The following is a 21,219-nucleotide window of genomic DNA, read 5'->3' on the forward strand; positions in this document are numbered from 1 at the left end:
TATCTTGCTGCTGTTACTGCTGCTAAGTCGCTTCAGTCGTGTCCGACTCTGTGTGACCTCATAGACGGCAGCCCACCAGGCTCCCCTGTCTCTGGGATTCTCCAGGCAAGAACACTGGAGTGGGTTGCCATTTCCTCCAATGCATGAAAGTGAAAAGTGAAAGTGAAGTTGTATCCAACTCGTAGTGACCCCATGGACTGCAGCCTACCAGGCTTCTCCGTCCATGGGATTTTCCAGGCAAGAGTACTGGAGTGGGGTGCCGTTTCCTTCTCCAGTATGTTATCTTAGGATAAATTATTTTGCAATCCTGTACAAGATAATACTTAACTACAGATTTTCATCATTCATTATAAGGGTAGTAGAGATATATCATTGTCTAAATTAATCTCAATTATCTGCAAGCTTCAACTAGAGTATTGTAATTTAATCTTTAAAATTTTATTTTTTAGCTGTTGTGATTAAAACAGTAGTTGATTGATGGTTATGGAAATTTTGGTCTGATTCAGAGAAATTCTTAGATGATGTTCAAGATTGGTATATTATCAAGTGTATACTCGGGTTACTCTGGCCAGAGTTATATATTTAGATAGAAAATATATGTATTTCTTAAAATGGTGATTTGTGTGTGACTCATAACAAATAGATCTTTGGGACTATAATGGTCAAGAATTGAGAGGGGCAGCTGTAGTAACATTTCTAATATGGAAGCAAATTTGTTATTGTTTGTCTAAACGAATGCTAAAAACAGACTTTGAACAGTAATGTAGCTGTATATTTGGGTCCTAAAATAATAACTTTTAAGGTACCCTTGTGATCCCTGAGATCCTGCAATGCAGCATTTCCTTTTGTGTGGCAGACTGAATTCCTTCAAGTTCCTTTCTTTGTCCTTCCTACCATAGGTGGATTCTACCCATCTTATGCTAATATCACCTTAGAATTCCCAGGTTGGAGAGTGAGTGAGGCTGAACCTGAAATAGGCTATGGATACTGGGTTTTTTTTTTTTTTTTCATTTCCATTCTATATAGTGAACGATTTATCTGACAGATGAATTGATTTCATCTTTTCATCTTATGCTTAATTGGGTTTCCCATTACATTTGACTAGAATTCATAGTTAGCTATTTCATTTGATCTTGTGCAGACCTATATGTGCCTGTTTATCTCTTTTGTTTAACACTTATTTCTATAAGTAGTCATTTTCAAGTTCTTTGAATATTAAAGTTCTTTTGATTAAAGCAAAGTGCTTGTAAATCAACCCCCTCAATTTTTTTTCCACAAGAAGGTTGGATTTGTTTTTAAATCTTTCTATTAGATTTTCATTAAGATATTATAGTTATACTGAAATATTTAGAGTTGAGATGTTATCTGGGATTTGTTTCAAAGTAATATTTGAGGAGAATTACAGATGGAGGGAGTATGAAGTTTGTGTTGCTATTTGTTAAAGCTGGATAATGGACGCATTAGTTTCATTATATGACTCTCTACTGTCATATATGTTTGAAAATTTCCCAAATAAAAAGTTAAAAATGTATTATCAGATATAAAGATAACTTGAAAAGAAGAGCTAATAAAAGAAAACTAAAATATTCCTAAATCCATGTTGTTAATCCCCAGGTTGTGGAATGCTTTGCTTGTAGTTTTTTAAATTTTTATTTTAAAACACATTTCAATTACTACTTTTGACAGAATTTGAAGACAGGTTGGAAGGAGGAACATCAGCATCACGGCCTTTGAATGCCATCACAACCCCTTTAAGCAGCATTTCCTATGAAGATGATTTTGTCTCCTCTGCAGGGAGTGGGACTTTGACAGAAAGAAAGTCAGCTCTTGAACCCAAGTAAGACTGTGTTAACAGTATGGAATAAAATCTGAAGAGTGAGACAAATGTACAAATGAGAACTGAGGTCTGGATATAAGTCAGATTTTGCTTGTTTGAAGATCATGTAGAAGCTGCATAGCCTAGTAGTTATTAAGAGCATGGGCTCTGGATCCAGACCACGTGGGTTTAAATACTGACTCTACTAGTTTGTCTTTGGGCATGTTGTTTATCTCCCTGTGCCTCAGTTTTCTTCTCTGTTTAAGTGTTATGAATGTTCAGTGAAATACAAAGTACTTGGAATGAGTCTGGCACATAATAAACAAAATATAGATTGTTAAATCAATCTGTGAATCCCCGGTCGAGGTTAGTATTGGGAAAATTATCCCATGGTGTGTTAATGTGAGATGATTAAGAAATGGTTTTCTATAACGGAGTTGAAGATGACTAGCTAAACACTTGGCTCCATGATCCTATTCAGTTCAGTCACTCAGTAATGTCTGACTCTTTGCGACCCCATGGACTGCAGCATGCCAGGCTTCCCTGTCCATCATCAACTCCCAGAGTTAACTCAAATTCATGTCCATTGAGTCAGCGATGCCATCCAACCCACCTCATCCTCTGTCATTTCCTTCTCCTCCCACCTTCAATCTTTCCTAGCATCAGGGTCTTTTCAGATGAGTCATTTCTTCACATCATGTGGCCAAAGGATTGGAGTTTCAGCTTCAACTTCAGTCCTTCCAATGAATATTCAGGACTGATTTCCTTTAGGATGGACTGGTTTCATCTCCTTGCAGTCCAAGGGACTCTCAAGAGTCTTCTCCAGCACTACATGATCCTAAGTAATCAGTAAATTTTTTTATAGTTGGAATAGCATCAAAAACTTTGCAAATCTTTGAATAGTAGCGATATTATAATGTTAATATTTATTGAGCAGTTAATGTACAAGGGACTTCCCTGGTGGCTCAGTCAGTAAAGAATCTGCCTGTAATGCGGGAGACCAGGGTTTGACCCCTGGATGGGGAAGATCCCCTGGAGAAGGAAATGACAACCCACTCCAGTATTCTTGCCTGGAGAATCCCATGGTCAGAGGAGCCTGGTGGGCTACAGTCCATTGGGTCATAAAGAGTTGGACACAACTGAACAACTGACACTTTCACTTTAACGTGTTAAGTTACTAAGAGGACTGATTGGGCTTTCCCTGTATGAACTCATTCTTCTAGTAGCCTGATATGATAAATATTTTTGTTACTATTCATACTTGAGAGAGGAAACTGAAGTCCTAAGGTTGTTACTTGTACAGTGTCATATAGTACGTGAATCATATTTCGCCAGAGAATTTCCTCCCTAAATTTTGTTACCATATAAAATAATCTGTAGTCACTCACATGCAGTATAATTTTCTTCACACATTACAAATTGTAATGCACATAAAATTATTGGATGATCTTTTAAAAATTAGTTATATCCTCATATATATGAAATCTAGAAAGATAGTAATGATGATCCTACATGCAGGGCAGCAAAGGACACACAGACATAAAGAACAGACTTTTGGACAAAGTGGGAGAAGGGGAGAGTGGGATGATTTGAGAGAATAGCATTGAAACATATACCTACCGTATGTAAAATAAAAAGCCCGTGGGAGTTCAGTGTATGATGCAGAGAACCCAAAGCCGGTGCTCGTGACAGCCTAGAGGGGTGGGATGGGGAGGAAAGTAGAAGGAGGGATTCAAGAGGGAGGGAACACGTGTGTCTCTAATGCCTGTTCATGTTGATATATAGCAAAAACCATCACATTATTATAAAGTAATTATCCTGTAAAAAATTTAATCAAAAAATTAGTTATATATAGCTGGATTAATGAAAATAAGTATTATTAAGATTATAGCAGAAGTGTAGTTTTAAATTTTGAACTTCAAAGAAAAGGTTTATTTTTTAATCAAGATGTGTAAGGATTTAATTGTGGTAACATTTAGTATCACCAATCAATATGATTTATTATATTTTATTTCTGAGTTGGAGTAGAACATATTATTCCCTATAAGATTGTTAGAAGGAAAATAATAAATTATACATTTGAATAGAAATTGAGCTCACATTTTTCAGTATCCAGCATTATATTTTTTTCTTTTATGTGTCCGAATTACCCATTTTTATTGGTTTCACTTCAGTAAAAAACTGCCTAAGACTTTTCTCAGTAATAAATTGAGCCATAGGGAATAATGCAGGCTTCTGGTACTGACAAAACAAGACAAGTGGAAAGCATCTTTGATTATAGTTATATTCTCTTTGTGACTAAATAGATTTTAAAATATCTATAGTTTTAGCTGTGAGTTGAAACTTTTTGTTTCTTTAACCACTGTTACTTATTCTTTGACAGTATTGGGGGTCACAGTTTAGGCATTCAGGAGGATCATTCTAGCAGAAAGTCTGCCTATGATCTCTCCTCTGTGGATGTTACTTCCCAGCACTCATCAGGGGCCCAGTCTGCTGCATCGTCTCCTTCTTCTTCTTCTAAAGGGAAGAAAGGAAAAAAAGAAAAGATAGAATGTAAGTGGAATCTGTGTGATGATCTTTTTCTCTTTACCAGTGGCTTTGTGACTGATCTAAAGTTAACAATTTGATTTCATAAGTTAGATAACTTCGTTATGATAATAGTATAATTGACTTTCATACTTACTTATCATTACAATAATACCTTTTGATATATAGCATTATAAATCTTTTGCTTACTATGAAAGGAATACATTAACAATGGTAAAATATTAAAAGTTGTAGAAAAACAATTGTACAACAATTATAAACCACTGTTGATTCTTCTCCTCAGAGATAACTACTATTGATGTTTTTGGTGCCTATTTTTCCAATATGTACATAAAACCAGGCACACTCCCACATGCATTTTAATGAAATAATATTTTGCAGCTGCTTTTTAAAAACTTTGTATCCTGTATGTTTCTGAGTGTTGTTAAATATAATGGTCAAATTTCTGTATCTACAAAGGGAAGATGATAATAAATGCTTTCTATGGTAATTTTGAAGCCTACATATATAATATGTACATCTCAGTACTTGCCACAGTAGCTGGCCCTTTGGCATTCTTGACTAATTGAGAATACCTTTCAGTCCCCTCAGTTCTACTGGCTATAATTTGCTCAGTAGGCCTAATGATGAGAAGATAACAGTCATTAGGCAAAGGCCTCTTAGATTCACAGGATGGTCTCTAGGGAATGATTTTGCTTCCACAATTATTTTTTCTAATAGTAAAAAATTGCTTGTTGAGTTAAAAAAAAAAAAAAGACTGGGGAGGACAAATGTATAAATATAGAAAGCTATTTAAAAATGAAAAATCATCTGTATTCCCTCCACCTAGAGATAACCAATGTTAATGTCTTTTTAGATTTTATTTTACTGTGATAAAATATACATAATGTAAACTTATCATTTTAACCATTTTCAAGTGTTGAATTCAGTACTGTTAATAAGCATGTTCATTGTGTTCCACAACCATCATCATTACCCAACTCCAGAACTTTTTCATCCTGCCATGCTGAAACTTGGAACCCATTAAACAGTAATTTCCCTTCCCTGAGCTGCTGCTAACCACTGTTCTACTTTCTGTTGCTAAATTTGACTACTCTAGGTACTTCATATAAGTGGCATCGTCCAATATTCTTTTTGTGTCTGGCTTATTTCATTTAGCATAGCATCTTCAGATTTCATCCACATTGTTGCATGTATCAGAATGTCCTCCCTTTTTAAGGCTGAATAATATCCCATTATATGGATATACCACATTTTGTGTATTCTTTGATCAGTTTATGGGTATCTTGGTTGTTTCATCATTTTAGCTATTGTGAGTAATATGGACATGAACATTGGTGTACAAATACTGTTTGAGTCCCTACTTCCAGTTCTTTTGTGTATATATCCAACTGTAGACTTGCTGGATAAAAAGTCATTTCTATATTTTAGCTATAACATTTTACATTCTCACCAGTAATGTACAAGGGTTCCAGTTTCTCCACACATATACTAACGCTTGTTTTGTAGTTTTTGTTTTTTTAAGAATAGATATCTCAATGCATGTGAAATGTTAACATTTTTAGTGAGAATACTTCTAGACAGTTAGTAGGCATATGTAAATAGAAAATGTTACATGTATGAGATCACATTTTATGTGATTTTTTTTTTTCCTGTCAATGGGTTACAGAAACCTTTCTCTGTTAGTAAATATGGTTAACCCTTTTTAAGGGCTTCCTTGTTTGTTGTTTAGTCACTAAGTCTGAATCTTTTTGCAACACCATGGACTGTAGCCCACCAGGCTCCTCTGTCCATGGGATTTCCCAGGCAGGAATACTGTAGTGGGTTGCCGTTTCTTTCTCTAGGGGATCTTCCAAACACAGAGAGCGAACCCGCATCTCCTGCATTGCAGACCGATTCTTTACCACTGTGCCACCCGGGAAGCCCAGTGGCTACCTAGTATTCTGTTGTTTGAATGTATTGTAATTTGTTATCCAGTTCCCCATTGCTGGACATTTAGATTCTTTCTTTTCTGTAATAAACACTGCTGCATTTTCTATAATAAACACTGTAAGGCATTGAATAGCCTTACAAATGCATCTTTACACATTGATCTGGTTCTTTTAAGAGAAAATCCTAGAAGGAAGATAATGGACAATGAGTATAACTTGCTTAAAATTTGGATACATTTTGCTGAATAGCTCTTCAGAAAGCTAGTGCCACTTTATACTTCCAATGTGAGACTGCTAGGAGAGATTTTTTTCTTTTAATTTTAATTTTTTTATTGAACAATAATTGCTTTACAGAATTTTGATGTTTTCTGTCAGATCTCAACATGAATCAGCCATAGGTATGCATATATCCCCTCCCTTTTGAATCTCCTTCTCATCTCCCTCCCCATCCCACACCTCTAGGTTGATATAGAGTCCTTGTTTGAGTTTCCTGAGCCATACAGCAAATTCCTGTTGTCTGTCTGACAGTTTTACATATGATAATGTAAATTTCCATGTTACTCTTTCCTCCCCTCTCCTCCCCTCACCCCATGTCCATAAGTCTATTTTCTATATCTGTTTCTCCATTGCTGCCCTGTATATAAATTCTTACAGTAACATTTTTTTAGATTCTGTATATGTGTATTAGAATAGATATTTATCTTTCTCTTTCTGACTCACTTCACTCTGTATAATAGGTTCTAGGTTCATCCACCTCATCAGAACTGACTCAAATGTGTTCCTTTTTTATGGCTGAGTAATATTCCATTGTGTGTATGTACCACAACTTCTTTATCCATTCATCTGTCGATGGACATCTAGGTTGCTTCCATGTTCTAGTTATTGTAAATAGTGCTGCAAGAAACTGGGATACATGTGTCTTTTTCAGTTTTTATTTCCTCAGGGTATATGCCTACGAGTGGGATTGCTGGGTCATATGGTGGTTTATTCCTGGTTTTTTAAGTAATCTCCATATTGTCTTCCATATTGACTGTATCAATTTATATTCCCACCAACAGTGCAAGAGTGTTCCTTTTCTCCACACCCTCTCCAGCATTTATTGTTTGTAGACTTTTTGATGAGGGCCATTCTGACCAGTGTGAGGTGATATCTCATTGTGGTTTTGATTTGCATTTCTTTAATAATGAGCGATGTTGAGCATCTTTTCATGTGTTTGTTAGCCATCTTTATGTCTTCTTTGAAGAAATGTCTGTTTAGGTCTATTCCCTACTTTTTGATTGGGTTGTTTGTTTTTCTTGCATTGAGTTGTATGAGCTGCTTGTATATTTGGGAAATTAATCCTTTATCAGTTGTTTCATTTGCTATTATTTTCTTCCATTCTGAGGGTTGTCTTATCACCTTGCTTATAGCTTCCTTTGCTGTGCAATAGCTTTTAAGTTTAATCAGGTCCCACTTGTTTACTTTGGTTTTTATTTCCATTACTCTAGGAGGTGGGTCATACAGGATCTTTTTGATTTATGTCACTGAGTGATCTGCCTGTGTTTTCCTCTAAGAATTTTATAGTTTCTGGTCTTACATTTAGGTCTTTAATCCATTTTGAGTTTGTTTCTGTGTATGGTGTTAGGAAGTGTTCTAATTTTATTCTTTTACATGTAGCTGTCCCGTTTTCCCAGCACCATTTATTGAAGAGGCTGTCTTTCCCCATTGTATATTCTTACCTCCTTTGTCAAAGATAAGGTACCCATAGGTGCATGGGTTTATTTCTGGACTTTCTGTCTTGTTCCATTGGTCTATATTTCTGTTTTTGTGCCAGTACCATACTGTCTTGATGACTGTAACTTTGTAATATAATCTGAAGTCAGGAAGGTTGATTCCTCCATCTCTATTCTTCTTACTCAAGACTGCTTTGGCTATTTGGGGTTATTTGTGTTTGTATATGAGCTGTGAAATTTTTTGATCTAGTTCTGTGAAAAATGCCATTGGTAATTTGATAGGGATTGCATTGAATCTATAGGTTGTGTTTGGTAGCATAGTCATTTTCACTTTCCTACCCAGGAACATGGAATGTCTCTCCCATCTGGTTATGTCATCTTTGATTTCTTTCATCAGTTTCATACAGTTTTCTGTGTATAGTTCTTTTGTCTCCTTGAAAGTGAAAGTGAAGTCGCTCAGTCATGTCCGACTCTTTGCGACCCCATGGACTGTAGCCTACCAGGCTCCTCCCTCCATGGGATTCTCCAGGCACGAGTGGCCTTAGGTAAGTTTATTCCTAGATATTCTTTTTGTTGCAATGATGAATGGGATTGATTCCTTAATTGCTCTTTCTGTTTTTTAATTGTTAGTATATAGAAATGCAAGTGATTTCTGTATATTGATTTTGTATTCTGCAACTTTTTTTTTTTTTTCTGCAGCTTTTCTTAACCTCACTGATTAGCTCTAGTAATTTTCTGATACTATCTTTAGAGTTTTCTATGTAGGGTTTACTTCTTCTTTTCCAATCTGGATTCCTTTTATTTCTTTTTATTCTTTGATTGCTGTAGCTAGGATTTTGAGAACTATGTTGAATAATAATGGTGAAAGTGGACACCCTTGTCTTGTTCCTGACCTTAGGGGGAAAGCTTTCAGTTTTTCACTATTGAGAATAATGTTTGCTATAGGCTTATCATATATGATCTTTACTATGTTGAGGTATGTTCCTTCTATGCCCATTTTTTGAAGATTTTAGTTATAAATGGGTGCTGAATTTTGTCAAAGGCTTTTTCTGTGGCTATTGAGATTATCATATGGTTTTTGTCTTTCAGTTTAATATGGTGTATCACATTGATTGATTTGCGTATATTGAAGAATCCTTGCATCACCGGAATAGACCCAACTTGATCATGGTGTATGAGCTTTTTGATGTGTTACTGGATTCTGTTTGCTGGAATTTTGTTGAGGATTTTGGCACCTGTGTTCATCAGTGATACTTTGCTGTAGTTTTCTTTTTTTGTGTTGTCTCTGGCAAGGAGAGGTATAACTCTCTTGCGCATTGGAAGTGTTCTTTAAAACAGATTAGAACATTAGACATTTTATCAACACTTCTCAAAGCCTGTCTTTTCTTGTGAAATACTGATTCACTGCAGTAGGCCGCTTCATAGGTGTTCTGAGAACAAAAGAACTCCCATGATTCCACAAACCTGGGAAATGCTTTTAGAGTGAAACAGGCTTCTTTCTAACAGGACTTATCAATACTTTTAATATGCTGATATGGATTATTTAGGATGAGGATGAGACTATAGTGTGATATTTTTCAAATTTATTTGACCACAGAATCAGTTCTTCAGTTAGCATGTTACATACAAATTCAGCAGAATACATTTCAGGAAATGATTTTGCTCAGTTTTTTTTTTTTTGCAGTTGTTATGCTTTATTATGTTAGTTTCTCACCTAAGGTTACTAACTGCTGCTGCTAAGTCGCTTCAGTCATGTCCAACTGTGTGACCCCATAGACAGCAGCCTACCAGGCTCCCCTATCCCTGAGATTCTCCAGGCAAGAACACTGGAGTGGGTTGCCATTTCCTTCTCCAATGCATGAAAGTGAAAAGTGAAAGTGAAGTCGCTTAGTCGTGTCCGACTCTTCGCAACCCTATGGACTACAGCCTACCAGGCTCCTCTGTCCACGGGATTTTCCAGGCAAGAGTACTGGAGTGGGGTGCCATGGCCTTCTCTGAAGGTTACTAACTAGTTATTGGCAAAACCTAGATTCTGACTTCTAACTTATAAATCAAGTTTATGTTTTACTATAATATATTGTACAACTTAAGATATCATGATATATTAAATTATGAGCGTAAACAATATGATTCAGTGTAAGTTTTAAAAATTATAAGCTAATCCTTGATTAGGTGAAATACAGGTAATTTTTTATGGTTTTCAGTTTCCCTGATTCCTTCTCACAGTGCCTTAAGAAAACCCATATATTTTACTTACCACAGCATCAACTTAAACTTAGTATCTTATCCCAAAGTTCTAAGATGTATACATTTTGTTGCATATACTTCGATCTGGTGGTGAAAAAGAGTGCGTGCTCACTCACTTCCTCAATGTTGATGAAAAGAGTAGATGAAAGTGGTAATCATAAGAAAAAAATTATGTTAATTTAACTTTAAAACATATAAATATACTTTCATTTGGAAATCTTTTAAACTAGGGGCAGATGATTTCTTTGCATATAGGTCCCTTGAATGGAGTTTAGATCTTTCTTGCATAGACCATTGTATTGTCTACGATTTCTAGTTTTTTGAAATGAACAGTTTTTAAATTGTGTATTTTAAAAAATAATATATTAAGTGAATGAATTGTTTTTATTCTATAAGAGTGCATCTTTATTATGGTAAAGTTAGAGATAACCAGTATTAACAGCTTGTTTCTAGCCTAGGGGTCATAAATAGATATTAGATTGTAGAATCCTTTCTAATTGATGGACAGTCCTATTTGTATTTTTCTCCTCATTATGATATACTGACTAGCATATTTAATTCATTGTATACATCCTCACGTAGCTTCCTAGGATAAATTGCTATGAAGAATTCCACTGTCAAGGGTTTGGCTGGAAAATTATTTTTATGTATTTTTTGAGTTGTCCTTAAGAAAGGATATATGATTCCTTAAAAAACTAGGAATAAAGCTACCATATGACCTAGCAATTCCACTACTGGTCATATACTGTGTGAAAACCATAAATGAAAAAGACACATGTATCCCAGTTCATTGCAGCACTATTTACAATAGCTAGAATATGGAAGTAATCTGGATGTCCATTGACAGATGAATGGATAAAGATGTGGCATACACACACACACACACACATATACATATACACACACACAATGGAATATACTCAGCCGTAAAAAAAAGAATGAATTTGAGCCAGTTCTAGTTAGGTGGTAGATTTACAGAGTGAAGTAAATCAGAAAGAGAAATATCATATTATTGCACATAAATGGTATCTAGAAAAGTGATATTGATGAACCTATTTTTAGGGAAGGAATGGAGATGCAGATACTGAGAACAGACTTGTGGACACAGTGGAGGAAGGACAGTGGAACAAATAGAGAAAGTAGCATCAGCATATATACACTACCATGTGTAAAATAGATAGCTGGTGAGAAGTTCCTATATAACACAGGGATCCCAGCCAGGTGATCTGTGATGATCTAAAGGAGTAGGATGCGGGGAGGGGAGGGAAGCTCAAGAGGGAGTTGATGTATGTATAACTATGGCTGATTTACATTGTTGTATGGCAGAAATTGTCATAATGTTGTAAAGCAGTTTTCTTCCAATTAATAAATTAAAAAACAAAGAATATATGAGTTTGCACTCCCATGAAAATGGTGTGTGAGTATTATTTCATGTGTGTGCTGAATGACAGTCAAGGTTACATTACTTCAAAAATATTTGCTAATCTGATATTGAAAAATGGCATCTCATTGATTTGCATTTCTTTGGTACTTGGGTTTAATATTTTTCACATGGTAAGACTGTTCAAGTTTTTCCTTTTCAAACCAAATTTTGATGAAAAATTGTTACTTTATTACCATCACTACAGAATAATGTAGCTTAATTTTAAAATTTATTTTCTGTGTGACAAACATAGCTAACATAAAATTTGCCATTTTAACCATTTTTAAGTGAACCATTCAGTGGCATTTAATTTATTCAAACTGTTTACAACTAAGTTTCACTACTATCCACCTCCAGAACTACTTCATCCTCCTGTACTGAAACTCTCTATACCTATTAAACAGTGATTCCCTGTTCCCCCCTTTCCAGCCCCTGGCAGCCCCCATTCTACTTTCTGTCTATGTGGTTAAGTGTGTAGTTCAGTATCATTAGGTACATTCACAGTGTGCAACTGTCACCATTTCATTCATCACAGCTGTTTCATTATTCCAAACTAGAACTCTATGCCCACTAAATAATAGCTTTCATTCTCCCCTCTGCCATTGTGTTTCTATGAATTTGTCTATTCTAGGTACCTCATATAGATATGTAATGATACTATTGTTCTTTTGTGACCAAATGGCTTGTTTTACTTAGCGTAATGTTGTCAGAGTTCATGCATGTTGTAACATGTGTCAAAATGTCCTCCTTTTTTAAGACTGAATAATATTTCATTATATGTATATACCAGTTCTGCTTATGCAGTCATTGTTGAAGGACATTTGAGTTGCTTCTGCCTTTTGGCTATTGTGAATAATGCTGCTATGAACATGGGAGTGCAGCATAATTTGTTTTTTACTTTTCCATTGTCTTTTGATCTTTAACCATTTAAAAACCAGATTAAAAAAAATTTAGCTGCCATTAAAATGTGTACACGGTTCTTTTGTGCCTTTTTTTTTTTTAAACATAGCGTGCATTTTTCTTTGCTGCTATTGAAGCATATCATCAAGATGAACAATGCCCTAAAGTCTGGGTTTATGTCCTATTTCTGCTGTCAATCATGATTCCTTAAGTTATTTAGCCTCATAGATCTCTAGTTACTGCATCAGCAAATTAAACATACAATACCTACTTCATAAGGTGTTTAAGAGCAATAAGGTAATGTATGTGTTCAAATTACAAAAAGCTGTTTCTTTATTCAAGTTACTATTATCTATGTAATTTAGACAATTCTATTGCTGGTAATGGAGGTTGAAATTTTTTTAATTATAAAGTTATACTTTGAATGTCATGTACAACTTTTGTTTCAACAGTCTCCTTAAGATACCCATATAAGTAAAATTATTTTGAATCAGAGAATAATTGTTCAGAGAATATGAACAGTTTTGTAAATCTGGGTGCGTAGTTCTTACCATAGAGTTTTTCAAAAGGATTATGTAGTTTAGTTGACAGTTGATAACCTTTTTCTCTCACCTCTGAGTTTTACCCTTAAAAATGTGGTGGTGGTTACTTTCTTATAGGGACAGAGTAGTACTTCATTCTTATTTAATATGCTTGTCTTTTTTCTGAACCATTTGATTTAAAAAGTTTATTTTTTAATAGCAAGTAGATATTAATGGAAGAAATGTCACTTCCCTTATATGGAAGTAAAGAAAGAACTGCATTAAAGTCCATTTTAAGATATTCTGGTTTGTGTTTTTCATTATTTTATTGAAATCTAGGTGTTATCTCTTAGTAGCTTCTAATACTGGGAATCAGTTTTATAAGAAATTTACTTTACAGGGCTAGATTCACTCACTGGAAATATTCAGAACTCACTTGTTGATGAAGAAAAAGTACACTCTGGTTCAGAACGTGGCTCTCATCAAGGAAAGAAATCTGGGACCAGTAGCAAACTTTCTGTGAAAGATTATGAGCAGACTCTTGATACCGATAGCACTTTGGAAGAAATTTCTGGGCATTCTTTGAGGTAAAGTTATGCATATTTTATACTGGAATTTGTATTTCATTAAAGTTATAATATCATTGATGCTCAGAGAATTCACTTAGTAAATTTATGTATTTTTTATAGTTTTGTTCATAGCTCTAGTCTTTATATTATAGAATATACTCATCTCTCACCTAAACTATTATAGCTACTGCTACAGGAATTCTTTGCCTCTAGCACAGTCCACCCTTCTATTCCAAACACAATTTTCACAGTTGTTTTCTTCACTCAGTCATTTGACCAAGCAACTACTCTCCTTAGAATACTCTGGAGCTCACAATTACCCGACAGATCAACACTTAGAGCTTAACTTTATTTGAAGTGTTATCACTAGGCTACCAAAGACTGTCTTACTTCCTTTGTTTATGCAATTTTTCTTCTCAACTGTATTCTTCCACTCTTTAAACATAACCACTTAGTACCCTTTTGGTATCATTGTTTATTTGTACCTCTGAACTTTTCGCTTATGCTCAACTTATTAGACAATTAGATTTTGAAATCTCTTAAATTGATTGTGTAACTTGCACACTGTAATATATTATGCACTTAGCCTATTGCTTACAAATAACTATTGCTTCATGTACAATTCCTGCTCTGTCTCCATGACTTTTATCTGCTATGCTGGTTCTGTTCTTCTGGAAATTTAAGCTCTGAGAAGGCATGGACTTATTTTTTTACTTTAAAACTATTTGCTTTTTCCAATACAGTGCTACATACAGACAATCATTTTTAGTGCTTTCATGTTGCAGATAGTGCCATATTATTAATACCATCATTCCTGTGTCTAAAGTTGAATTTTAATTTCTTTGTCAATGATTTTGGAATTCAGAAAACTTTACCTTTCCTTAAGAGATACCTGATGATTTAACTGGCAAAATTTACAAAGTTAAACATTTCTAAAACTCCAGAGCCAAATAAGTTGATAAATGCCCCATGCTATAGTCTAGACCCCCTACTTCCTCACCTATGGAATTTGACAGTGGATAAAACAATTTAAGGATTTGATACAAAGGAGTCCAGTTTTTTAAAAAAATTATTTAACTTATATTGTCTTATTTGGCTATAGACACTTTCTGTGTCCACATTCTTTTCCTTTGTTTCTTTTTTATATTTTAGAAAACTTATTAATATCATTGGAAACAGCTAGTCTAGGTAAGTCTCTGCAGAGCAAATATGAATTCATCTTGTAAATCCATATGGTGAGATTTATCTTATGAGTCAGTTCAGTTCAATTTAGTTGCTCAGTCATATCGGACTCTTTGTGACCCCATGGACTGCAGCACGCCAGGCCTCCCTGTCCATCACCAGCTCCCGGAGATTACTCAAACTCACGTCCATTGAGTCGGTGATGTCATCCAACCATCTCATCCTCTGTCATCCCGTTCTCCTCCTGCCTTCAATCTTTCCCAGCATCAGGGTCTTTTCAAATGAGTCACCTCTTCGCATCAGGTGGCCAAAGTATTGGAGTTTCAGCAATTGGAATATTGAGCTTCAGCATCAGTCCTTCCAGTGAACATTCAGGACTGATTTCCTTTAGGATGGACTTGTTGGATCTCCTTGCAGTCCAAGGGACTCTCAAGAGTCTTCTCCAACACCACAGTTCAGAAGCATCAATTCTTCTGTGCTCAGCTTTCTTTATAGTCCCAACTCTCACATCCATACATGACTACTGGAAAAACCATAGCCTTGAGTACATGGACCTTTGTTGGCAAAGTAATGTCTCTGCTTTTTAATATGCTGTCTAGGTTGGTCATAACTTTTCTTCCAGGGAGTAACTGTCTTTTAATTTCATGGCTGTATCACCATCTGCAGTGATTTTGGAGCCCCCAAAAATAAAGTCTGCCACTGTTTCCCCATCTATTTGCCATGAAGTGATGGGACTGGATGCCATGATCTTTGTTTTCTGAATGTTGAGCTTTAAGCCAACTTTTTCCCTCTCCTCTTATGAATACTTTGTTTTAATATTGTGTTGGAATTCTTTCAGGGAAATCTATTAGGAAACAGAAGCGATGATAATTCTTTCTATGTTCTATAAATTGTCAGACTGTTAAAAACAGTATTTCTCTAAACTTCAGAAAATTAAAGGTTACTGGAAGCTAGTAAGTGCCTCTGAAGACTACTTTTATTCAAATTTAAATGCTGGTATAAGAGAAATTTTTACCTTTTAAAACCATGTCATAGTTTTATTAAAGCTAAAAGTAAGCTTGCTTTAGTATGTTGAAATATGCTAACTGCTAACATGCTTTATAGGATATTTGAGTCAGTATATAAATCTTTAGTGCAAAGCAACATGCTTTTTGTTATCAGAAACATTACCTTTAATGAGCTTAATTTATCAAAGAAGGACTTGACCTGTGCCTTGTGTTGAATTAAATGCTTTGAGTTGTTTTAATAAAACTGCTATGAGAGGTTACTTCTTAGAAAGTTCAGGAAAGAACTATAGCATTAAAAAGTGGAAAGAAACAAATGGACATATATATTTAGAGATGGTTAGTATGAAACTTTGCTGTGACTTTTTGGTTAATAAAAGTAATAACAAAAGTAGTTTTGTCATTTAAAATTTTTTAACATAAAATGATATTCTCTTTCAGAGACATTTTAAGGTATTTTTATGAAATAGGCTTTACCTTGCTTTTTTTATATGTTTGTAATTTTATTGCTATATAAGATTTTAGTATTCTAGAGGATTTTGCCTGCTACTAAAATAAGTGATTCATAGTAAATTACATTGTAGAGGAAGGAGTTTAGTCCCAATTTAATCAAAAGACTCCTTTTCCATATTATTTTGAGCAGGGCTTGTCCCTAGCTTCTTCCCTTCTGTAAATCTAGCAATAAAAGGAGTACTCATAGTCATTTATTCAGTGTAGCAACTCTGTTAAAATGAATAAATCAAAGCTTTTTAAAGCTAATGTTAATAAGTTTTGCATGTTGTTCTTATTGTTTAGATGGTTTTTGAAGTAGATTTCCTGTCTCTAATGTCTTTATGAAACAAACTTGTAGTGTCTCATCAGATAAGGGAAGATCTCAGAAAACTCCAACTTCTCCCATATCTCCAAGTTCTCAGAAACTGTTGCAGTTTGACCTTCCAGGAACTTCATTAGAAAGATCTAAATCCTCAATAGTAGTGACTCCAACAGGGTTTAAGCCTAATGCAACTTTTGCTGACATGAACCTGGCTGCCAGCAGAACGACAACAGAGATGGCGTCAACACCAGGCAAGTAGATCCATGCAGCTGTAATTTTAAAAATAGGATATGAATTTATTTCTAAAAATTTATTTCAGTTAAACCATAGAGGAATGTTACTTCAAGTGAATGCAATTACTATTTGAAGTATTAAACAAAAATTGTGCCAGAAAATAAATATTGAAAAGCATGAGAGATTCAGTAGTGGTGACTTTTCCCATCTAGCCAGCATCAGTCAAAAGACACTTGAAAAATGTGTCTTGTGTATGTATTATGTACACTGGCATGGTTTATACGTACGTTCACATGCATACACACTCAAAAAAAGTAGCTAGTAGAATACTATGTACTAAAACGTCACTGTCTTTCCTACAAAGGATAGCAGACTTGTTTTTGGACCTTAAGAAATGAATTTTAGAAATCAGATGTAATTTCACATGAACTTTTATATATGACAATTATATGTCTTCCAGGTTCTAAGCGCTTTTCTCCTGCTGGCCTCCAGCATCGGATGGCAGCAGAACTCAGTTACTTGAGTGCCATTGAGGAGTCCGTGCGTCAACTATCAGATGTAGAAAGAGTTAGAGGAGTTTCACTTGCTCAACAGGAGAGCGTGTCTCTGGCTCAGATCATAAAGGTATTTGTGGAATTTTCTTTAGCTTTCTGTGTTTTTTTTCCTCTTTTCTTTGCTATTTAAAATGATCTTAATGATGAGTTAAAAAGAAAACACGAAACTTTAAAGTGCTAAGTAGAAAAAATAGTCTTGTCACACAGTACCTATAAATAATCTTGAGAAAAACTGTCATATGCTAAAAAGATAATTAAACATGCAGTATTTGGCAACAGAACAGTAATACAGTCATTCTCTTTCAAATACTTCATTTTCCACATTCTTTACCTTTTTTTGTTACAGTGTGAAAATTGGCTTATCAAAATTTTTCAATATTTTCTCTTTTTGTGTGACAAGTCAGAAATGACTTAGTTTTGTTTTGTTTTTTTTAATACTTTATTTGTACTGAAAAGTTTCTGAGCTCTAAGTGTTTGGTAGTACCAGGATAATAGGACTTTTCCTTAAGGAAGCTAACAAAAATCTTAGTGTTCCTTGGTGGAGATGCTATTGGTATCTTAAAAAAAAACTGAGGTGACATTTGCATATAATAAAATACACAGATTTTAAGTGTATAATTTGATGAATTTTGAGCATGTAACAACTACCTTAATCAAAATGTATTACACTTTTATCACTCCAGAAGGTTCACCCAGGCCCCTTTTCAGTTAATCTCACCACCCAGAGGCAATTAGTATTCTGATTCATATCACCATAGTTTATTTCTGCCGGTTCTGCTGCTGCTGCTAAGTCGCTTCAGTCGTGTCTGACTCTGCGTGACCCCATAGATGGCAGCCCATCAGGTTCCCCCGTCCCTGGGATTCTCCAGGCAAGAACACTGGAGTGGGTTGCCATTTCCTTCTCCAATGCATGAAAGTGAAAAATGAAAGTAAAGTTGCTCAGTCGTGTCCGACTCTTTAGCGACCCCACGGACAGCAGCCCACCGGGCTCCTCCGTCCATGGGATTTTCTAGGCAAGAGTATTGGAGTGGGGTGCCATTGCCTTCTCCTTCTGCCAGTTCTAGAACTTCATAAAATGGAAGTATACTTTGTAATGTGTTGTGTTTAGTTTATGCAGCATGACATTTTTAAGATTGATCCATTTTGTTGCATGTATGGTGCTTTTGGTTTTTTAGCTGAGTAACATTCCACTGATGATTATATCACGTATATTTATCCATTTAAATTCATTTGGATGAATTTAAATGGATAAATATTTAAATGGATGAATGGATAAAATTCATTTATCCATTCTCTTTGTTGGTGTACATTTGTATTATTTCCAGCTTTTGGCTATCATAAATATTCCTGCTGTGAAATTTTTTTTTCCAATTCTCTGTGTACGATACAAAATTTTACTTTTCTTGCTTAAATACTTAGGAGTGTAATTGCTTGGGTTAAGTATATATTTATGAGAAAATGCCATTCTTTTTTCCAAAATAATTGTAACATCTTATACTCTGATGGCAGTTATATGAGAGTTCTAGTTGTGTTGTTTCTTTGCTGTTATTGTGTATTCTAGTCATTCTAGTGAGGGTGAGGTAATATCTCATTATGGTTTTTAATTTGCATTTCTTTTATGACTGATGAAATTGATCTTTTGGTATATTTATGATTCTTCTTGTATCTTCTTTTGTGAATATGTGAGCAAATCATTTGCCTCTTTGATAATTGGGATATTTGTCTTTTAATTATTGAGTTGTAGGAGTTCTTTATATGTTCTAGAACAAATCCTTTTCAGATATATCTCTAATATTGCTATCCATCCTAGACTTGGGGCTTCCCTGATAGTTCAGTTGGTACAGAATCCGCCTGCAGTGCAGGAGATCCCAATTCGATTCCTGGGTCACAAAGATCTACTGGAGGAGGGATAGACTACCCACTCCAGTATTCTTGGGCTTCCCTTGTGGCTCAGCTGGCTCAGCTGTGCCTGCAATGTGGGAGATCTGGGTTTGGTCCCTGGGTTGGGAAGATCCCCTGGAGAACGGAAAGGCTACCCACTCCAGTATTCTGGCCTGGAGAATTCCATAGGCTCTGTAGTCCATGGGGTCACAAAGAGCTGGACATGACTGAGTGACTTTCACTTTCACTCACACCCTAGCCTTGCCTTTTCATTTTTTTAAACTCTGTTTTTTGAAGAGCAGAAGATTTTAATTTTGATGAAGTCTAGTTTTTAATTTTTTTCTTTTATGGGTAGTGCTCTTTGTATTCTAAGAAATCTTTCCTTACCCTAAGATATTAAGATACTCTAACAAAGATATTCTTTTATGTTTTTCCCCAAAACTTTATAGTTTTGCCTTTATATTTAAGTGTGTGAGCTATTTCAAGTTAATTAAGAATTGTGAGAAATGGGTCAAAGTTAATCCTTTCCCTCCCATTCAGGTGTTTGGTTGTACTAGCACCATTTTCTTAAATTACCCTGACACCTTTATCAACAATTAAGTAATCATATATGTGTTGGTCTGCTTTTGCATTCTGTTCTTTTCCATTGACCTATTTGTCTAGTACCATACTGTTTTACAATAACTTCAGAGTGAGTCTTTTTTCTTCTTTCTTTTATTTTTTCAATTAAAAATTTTTTATTGGAATACAGCTGATTTACAACGTTCTGTTTCGGGTGTACAGCAAAGTGAATCAGTTATACATATGCATAATAGCCACTCTTTTTTAGGTTCTTTTCCCATTTAGGCCATTACAGTTTATTGAGTAAAGTTCCCTGTGCTATGCAGTGGGTCTTTATTAGTTATTTAATTATCTATTTTATATATAGTAGTGTGTATATGTTAATCCCAATCTCCAAATTTATCCCTCTCTCCCATAGTGGGTCTTGAAATCAGGCTGTAATTACTCCAGTTTTGTTCTTCCCTCAAGATGATTTCAACTTTTCTTTGTTTTTTCTATCTAACTTCTAGAATCAGTTTGTCAGGTTCTACCACAGTTTTTTAAAAGCCTGGTGTAATTTTGATTTGATTGACATTGAATCTACAGATCAGTTTGGGAAGAATTCACATCTTAACAGTATTGCGTCTTGTAGTTCATGAACATAATATCTTTCTGTTTGTTTAGGTTTTTTAGATATTTCTCTCAACTGTAATTTTCAGTGTAGAGATGTTACACTTTTTAAAAGTTATTCTTAAATTTTATGTCTTTTTGACGATAAATCTTTTCTTTTATTTTTAATTTGATTTTCTAGTTCCATCTTAAAATATCTAGATAGTTTTTTTGAGTGGAACTATTCAGCCTTCCTTCACTCCTCCCAGTAAATAACAACAGTGCTGTCCATTCATTGTGACAGTAAAAGCTCCCCAGACACTTCTAAATGCTCACTGGCGGACAGTGGAGAGGAGCTAATTCCACCTTTGTTAAAAAATCAATGGATTGAGAAATAGCCCTTTTGCAGCTGCCATCTTTTCCTTGAAATCTGAACCACTGATACTATGTAGTATTTTAGGGATTTATTGTAACCCCAGGTTTCCACATATGGCCAGGGCATTGTATGACTTCATATGTAAACTTACCACCTTTAGAGAATCTATATTATTTAGCACCATTCTAGAAGAGATAATAATATATAAATTTATAGATAACATTATATGGAATAATTGTAAGAAAGTGTTAAAAAGGAGACCTTTGGGGGTGACGTTTTAATGAAGCTGCTCCTGCAAAGTCAAAGGAGTCATAAAATTGTGACTTATGAAGCATTATTTTTATTTTTACATGTAGGAT

At 34.9% G+C, this 21,219-nt stretch overlaps 1 protein-coding gene and 1 long non-coding RNA gene across 4 annotated transcripts in view; both read left to right on the top strand.

Moving 5' to 3' along the window:
- CEP350 (centrosomal protein 350) overlaps positions 1-21,219 on the top strand; it is a 162,694-nt gene that overhangs the window by 59,263 nt on the left and 82,212 nt on the right. For all 3 annotated transcript variants that reach the window (XM_059875815.1, XM_010813497.4, XM_059875816.1), the window contains exons 13-17: positions 1,687-1,837; positions 4,200-4,369; positions 13,498-13,684; positions 16,703-16,917; positions 17,361-17,524. In XM_059875815.1, coding sequence (XP_059731798.1) covers positions 1,687-1,837; positions 4,200-4,369; positions 13,498-13,684; positions 16,703-16,917; positions 17,361-17,524 — 887 coding nt within the window. The remainder of the gene's footprint in view (positions 1-1,686; positions 1,838-4,199; positions 4,370-13,497; positions 13,685-16,702; positions 16,918-17,360; positions 17,525-21,219) is intronic.
- Positions 4,378-12,642, top strand: LOC132342486 (uncharacterized). The gene is made up of 2 exons (XR_009490895.1): positions 4,378-8,551; positions 9,096-12,642. It is a non-coding gene; the product is annotated as an uncharacterized lncRNA (long non-coding RNA).

Source organism: Bos taurus, chromosome 16 (assembly GCF_002263795.3).
Source record: "Bos taurus isolate L1 Dominette 01449 registration number 42190680 breed Hereford chromosome 16, ARS-UCD2.0, whole genome shotgun sequence".
NCBI classification, from domain to species: Eukaryota; Metazoa; Chordata; class Mammalia; order Artiodactyla; family Bovidae; genus Bos; species Bos taurus.